The sequence below is a fragment of the Trachymyrmex cornetzi genome, unplaced genomic scaffold (genome assembly GCF_001594075.2).
Source record: "Trachymyrmex cornetzi isolate Tcor2-1 unplaced genomic scaffold, Tcor1.1 scaffold979, whole genome shotgun sequence".
NCBI classification, from domain to species: domain Eukaryota; kingdom Metazoa; phylum Arthropoda; class Insecta; order Hymenoptera; family Formicidae; genus Trachymyrmex; species Trachymyrmex cornetzi.
Genome location: NW_017300332.1, coordinates 271,667 through 278,062, shown reverse-complemented (window position 1 = coordinate 278,062; position 6,396 = coordinate 271,667). Strand labels below are relative to the sequence as shown.

At 39.9% G+C, this 6,396-nt stretch overlaps 1 protein-coding gene across 1 annotated transcript; it reads right to left on the bottom strand.

Moving 5' to 3' along the window:
- Nucleotides 1-3,153: 3,153 nt before the first annotated feature.
- Nucleotides 3,154-4,588, bottom strand: LOC108769982 (golgin subfamily A member 6-like protein 22). The gene is made up of 2 exons (XM_018521253.1): nucleotides 4,448-4,588; nucleotides 3,154-4,065 (listed from the first exon to the last, which is right to left on the bottom strand). The coding sequence occupies exons 1-2, from the start codon at nucleotides 4,586-4,588 to the stop codon at nucleotides 3,154-3,156; spliced, it is 1,053 nt and encodes a 350-aa protein (XP_018376755.1).
- Between the last annotated feature and the right edge of the window lie 1,808 nt (nucleotides 4,589-6,396).

The window sequence follows — 6,396 nt, the reverse complement described above, 5'->3', positions numbered from 1 at the left end:
GACGAGACTATATTGGTTCGCCGACATGAAACGCTTCATAACTAAATACGTCAAGGCGTGCCTGAACTGTGCCTATTACAAATATGCAGCAGGCGATAAATAAGACCATCGTGCAAACATTAGCACACTGAGAAAAATTTTCGGGCTTTATCCGTTTAAAAAGTAACAAACAGATATTTCCGATTGATTTTGATCGGATTTATAAGACTATCCCATCAAATTTTAGGACTATCCGATCAAATTTATCAGATAGTCCTATAAATCCGACAAATTTGATCGGATAGTGCTAAAATTTGATCGAATAGTCTTATAAATCTGATCAAAATCAATCGGAAATATCTGTTTGTTACTTTTTGAACGGACATTTTTCTCAGTGCAGCTACGACGGCCGGGCAAGATCCTCGCAAGTGAAATCTGGCTGTAAGATCAGTATAAGGTGCACTGAATACGATGTTCGATAAGAGTATCGATATCATCCTGATGAAGGTATTAATTGGTGTTAAGTACTGTTAAGTCACGGAGTATGGCAGATGCTCTGTTCTTGGCGGAGGTGCGAGAGGTAATACAGCAGTTGGACTTAACTGAATTGTATAATAAAATGAAGGAGCACAAAGAGCGAAAACAACAACAGCAAGAGGAGCGCTATGATCGTCGAGCTGCTATGGTGTATTAGGTATACAACTTTGCTTCTGTCGTTTTTTTTCCGAAATTCGAGGCTTTATTGTAAAAAACTGGTTATACGTTTACGATTCAAAGTATTGTCCATCGCTAGCCACTACTTTCTCCCATCTTTCGGGCAGTGTAAGAATCCAGTGTCGAAAAAATTGGTCATCTTTTGAGGCGATCCACGAACCGATCCAATTTTTTACTTCTTCATAAGACCGGAAGTACTGGTCAGCCAGACCGTGTGCCATTGATCGAAACAAGTGATAGTCAGAGGGATCGACGTCTGGAGAATACGGCGGGTGGGGTAGGACTTCCCATTTCAATGTTTCCAAGTATGTCTTGACCACTTTCGCAACATGGGGTCGAGCATTGTTATGCTGCAAAATCACTTTATCGTGTCTCTCATTGTATTGCGGCCGTTTTTCTTTCAATGCTCGGCTTAAACGCATCAATTGCGTTCGATACCGATCGCCTGTGATTGTTTCAGTCGGTTTTAACAGCTCATAATACACTACGCCGAGCTGGTCCCACCAAATACAGAGCATGACCTCGGAGCCGTGAATATTCGGTTTGGCCGTCGACGTGGAAGCATGGCCGGGAACTCCCCATGATTTTCTGCGCTTGGGGTTATCGTAATGAACCCATTTTTCGTCCCCAGTCACAATGCGATGTAGAAATCCCTTCCGTCTTTGCCTTTCGAGCAGCTGTTCACAAGCAAACAAACGCCGTTCAATATCTCTCGGCTTCAACTCGTGCGGCACCCAATTTCCTTGCTTCTGAATCATTCTCATGGCTTTGAGGCGTTTTGAAATGGCTTGTTGAGTCACTCCCAATGATCGTGCCAATTCTTCTTGATCTTGACACGAGTCATGATCAAACAATGGCTCCAATTCTGCATCTTCGAAAACCTTCGCTTTTCCACCGCTATGCCGGTCTTCGACGTCAAAATCACCGTTCTTGAAGCGTTGAAACCACTCACGATACGTTCTTTCACTAATAGCGCCCTCACCATAAGTATTTGAGAGCATTCGATGAGTCTCAGCCGCAGATTTCTTCATATTAAAGCAGAAAATTAAAACCTCCCTCAAATGACGAAAATTTGGCTCGTAAACTGACATTTTCAATCGACAATAACTGTATCTAAATCTTCACTCCACAGTTTCTTCCATATTTTCTCCTTATTCTCACATAATTCTTTAAACCAACTACTTGTCCTTTGACATTCTTCAACATAGTGTTCCATACGATCCGCCTCTCTTCCACAAAATACACATCCTTTCATTTCTTTTTCTATCCAATACTTGTTCCCTTCCTCCATGTTACCGCATCTAAGTCTAACTAGTCCTCGCACGCCTTCACCTATTCCCAGCCTACCTAGATTTTCCTTCCTTAAATAATTGGGCCCTCTACTCCCTGTATCCAATTCCTTCTACCTTTCATTATACCTCGCAGACCTTAATCTACATTCTTCCCATTGCCTTTGTCCGTCCCTCTCCCTCCTAATTATTTCCTTCTCTCGAACCTCCCCTCGTTTCCCCCCTCTTTCAATTCTTTAGCATTTATACCCCATCCGTTCCTATTATAAAACCTTTCTCTTTCTATGCCATATAAATCTTTTCATTTACCTTCCTCCTTTTCCTTCCAGCAGCTTCGGAGCAGGCCGTCTTTCTTCCTTGCTCCTATTCTTTTCTCATATCTCATTGCTCTTATTCCCCATCCTATCCTTAACTTGTCCATCGCTAATTTCCTCATTATCATGTATCTTGGAGTGCAAAACTCCATGTTGAATATCCACCTCGTGTAATCTAACATTATTCTCTCTAAGCTTCCTCTCTCCTACCACCCCCATATCTCAACACCATAACCCATGACACTTTGTGCCAAGTATCTAAATATTATCCATCTCCTTATAAAATCATTTCTACACATCCTTTCTCCCATACTTTTCTTGCTACCGCCCTCTCTTTCTTACTCAGTTCTGCTATATGATCTTCATAATCCCCTTTTCTATTGAATGTAAAACCTAAATATTTGAAGCATTGTGCCTCTTCAATTTCTCTGCCTTCCCATTTTCATACTTCCTTTTTTTCCTTTCCCTGTTTGTTGAGAACTACTATCTTAGTCTTTTCTGTGCATAATTCTATTTTCCTACTTTTTACGAAATTCCTAAAAATATTCATCATATCTAAAAGCGCCACCCTATTTTTCACCAATAGTACTATAACATCTGCGTATGCTAAATTCCATATCCTTACCCTGCCTATTGCAACTCCTCCTATATTCCTATTTTTTAGTTCTTTGTCCAGATCCGCTATATATACATTAAACAAGAGTAGACTCATAACACAGCCCTGCCTGACTCCTCTTCCTAAACTTCTCTGTTAGACCTCTGCTTGTCCTTATCATCACCTCTGTGTCTTCATATATCAGTTCTAATCTCCTTACCAGCTGACTCCATATCTCCTTAATAACTCCCATAGTATCCTTCTATCTACCTTGTCGAATGCTGCTCTCAGGTCTGCGAAGAGGGCGTATATTTTCTTCTCCTTCTTTTCTGTTAACTTGCTCCTTTGAATCAGATGATTCAGTATAAATATACGTATTATCCATCGTCGATCTGCCTTTTCTGAATCCTGTTTGCGTTTCCGGTATTACGTTGTTCCTCTTTACCTCTTTTTCTAATTTTGTTCTCAGGATCTCCGCGTACCATTTATACGCTGTGCACAGCAAAGATATCCCTCTATAGTTTCTTACCTTTTCCGTGTCTCCTCTCTTGTATAGCGGTACTATTATGCTTTTCTTCCAGTCCTCTGGTATTTCCCCTTGTTTCCAAATTTGTCTCATTAGATCCACCATGTCATTCCACAATGTACCTCCCGCATATTTCCATGTTTCCGCCGGTATTTCATCTATGCCTTTTGCCTTCTTGTTTTTCATTTTCTTTAGTGCTTCTTTCATTTCCTCTTCCTTCAACTCCTCTATCTCTTGCTCTTCTCCTCTGTTCTCTCCCACCGATTCCGCTCTTCCTTCCTCTTCCTGTGTCCTTTCCTCCGTACCACCTAATAGGCTCATGAAGTGTTTTCTCCATTCTTCTTTTTCTATATTTTCTCTCCAAATCTTCTTACCTGTTTTTTTGTTTATAACTTTCCAGATATCTGCCTCCCTTTTTAGACTCAATTCCGCTTCCTCTTCTTCTCTTCTTTCTTTTTGCCTTTTTTCCTTCAGTTCCTTGAATTTTCTTTTTTCTTCCATGTATACTCCTCTGCCTACTTTTCCTGATCTCCATTTCTTATAGACTCTCTGCATTTCCCTCTTCTTTCTTGTACAGCTTCTATTCCACCAGTCTTTGTATCCTAGCTCTCTTCTTCTGATTTTCACCTTCTTCTTTACCAAGGCTCCCTGTATTATTTCTTTAATTCTTTTCTACTTCTCTTCTATTGTTATCCCTTTCTGCCCCGCATCTTCAGCTAACATTTCCGTTTTTTCTTGATATTCTTTTATGGCCTGCTCGTTCCATACTATTATCTCCTTCGATCCCGGGTTTTTTTCTTCTTCTATCTTCTACTTCTCCTCTTCACCTTCCGTACTGAGCAGCAATGTGATCTGAGTCCACCCCATCTCCTATCGCAAATTCTATAATATTTTGTCTTATGCCTTCATTTACTATCACATAGTCAATGACCGTATTACTCCTATAACCTATGTAAGTATATTCCCCTTCCCAATCCCCTTTCGTCGTTTCGTTTAGAATATACCGCCCTTTTTTCTGTGCACAGTTTACCAGCTCTTTTCCTATCACTTGTCTCAGCTCCTCTCTCCTTGTTATTTCTTCTTCTTCCCATTCTATACTATCTAATTCCCCTGTTCTTATATTAAAATCCCCCCCTATTATTATATTCTCCTTTTCCATGCTCCCTACCATTTTCTCCAATTTATTTCTAAAATTTTCCAATTTCCTCTATTATACACCGATATTATTACAGTCCTTTTTCCCCTACTCTTATGGTCGACATTACTACTTCTTCCTCCTTATATATTAGGCTTGAATTTTCTATCCACTCTTTCCTTAAACCAATTATAAATCCCCCTTTAGCCCTACCTCTTTTCTTTTCCCTCCGCGCGTATACACCCATTTATGTGAACTAGGTAACCTCCCCTCGATCTTCTTCCAGTCATCCTCCTCTCTAACCATGTTTCGCATAAACTTACAAACTCAAATTTTCCTATATATTTCCAAAATTCTTTATCCTTGTTTTTTACTCCCACAGTGTTCCAAAATATCACATTTCCTCCCCTTTCGTTCTCCTTCCTATTCCTTTTCCCTCGTATCTCCCCTCTAACTTTTCCCCTTTTACCTTCTCCTACCTTTCCCCCGTTTCCTCCTTGACTCACCCTAAATTTTGATTTTGATTTTGGTTCTCCTTCTCCACCCTTCCTACCTCCACCTTGTCACTTCTCTCTCCCTCCCTACAAACTCTATTATTATTTTCCTTTTTCCTTTTCCCTTCTTCCCCCCTTTCTATCTCATTCCAAGCTTTCCATATCCTTCTTATTTTTACTCTTCCGTATCCTATTTTAATATCTTCCCCTTTGTTTTCTTGAGTTTTTACCCATTTATTTATCAACACCTGTGTCCTCCTCTCCTCAAAACTTAGATCATTCTCAAAGAAAATTTTTCCTCCCCTTAATTTGTTTTTGTTTTTCATCACCTCTCTTTTCATGTCTTCATTACCTACACTAATAATCGCCACCGGACCACTCATCCTCCAGCTGATTACCTCTGTATCCACAACTAATTTCTCCTTTATAAATTTCTTCGCCCTTTCTTTACCCTTTTCTATTTCTTTATTTCCTTTCCAGTCAAACCCCTTGATTACAATATTACACTTCCTTTTCTCACGCTCCTTCTCCCTCATCAGCTTTCTTATTGCCCCTATCTCTTTCCCATTTAACCTACCTATGCTTCCTTCCGACCATCTTCCACTGCATACGCTCCCTGTTCTACTATATACATTCTCCCCCCTATCATATACACTCCTCCCTTCTCCCTCCTCTCCCTCACTTAGTGTGTAACCTTGTCTCATCTTCCTCTCTATCTCATCTAACCTTTTCTTTATCCCTTTACCTCCCACACAGCACACCTGACTGTTTGGCGACTGTAAGTCGACATTTTTTCGTCAGCTTGAAGTCGACTTTTAAAGTCGACATTTAGCAAACTTTTTCTAGAATGGATTTGTCGACTTGTAAAAATTGACTTATAGTCAGCTATTCGCGCTCTCTGAACGCGTTCTCTATGAACACCGGCCTTAATTAATTGAGACCCCGCGTCCCTCGGCCTTTCCTTTTTGATTGCCTCTGACGATCTGCAGAATGATCTAAATAAGGTGCGTTAAAATCAAAGGTAATCCTTTTTTTTCATATATATTTATAGTAAATATGAAATACGATAAGGAAAGATAATTGTATATACATTTTAGTATAATTTTTTGGTGCATCATTTTATATATTTCCAACAATTAGTATATATATCAAGGTTTAAGGTTATGTTGTAAGAATCGCGAAAGTTGACTTAAAATAATTGACTTGAAGTCGACTATATAGGCTGACTGATGGCCGACTATAGTCGAGACATTTGTCGTCTCTTAGTCGACTAAAAGTTGACATTTAGTCTGACTTTAAAGTCGACTTTAGACTCCTTCTGCCGACGGACAGTCAACTCATAGTCGACTT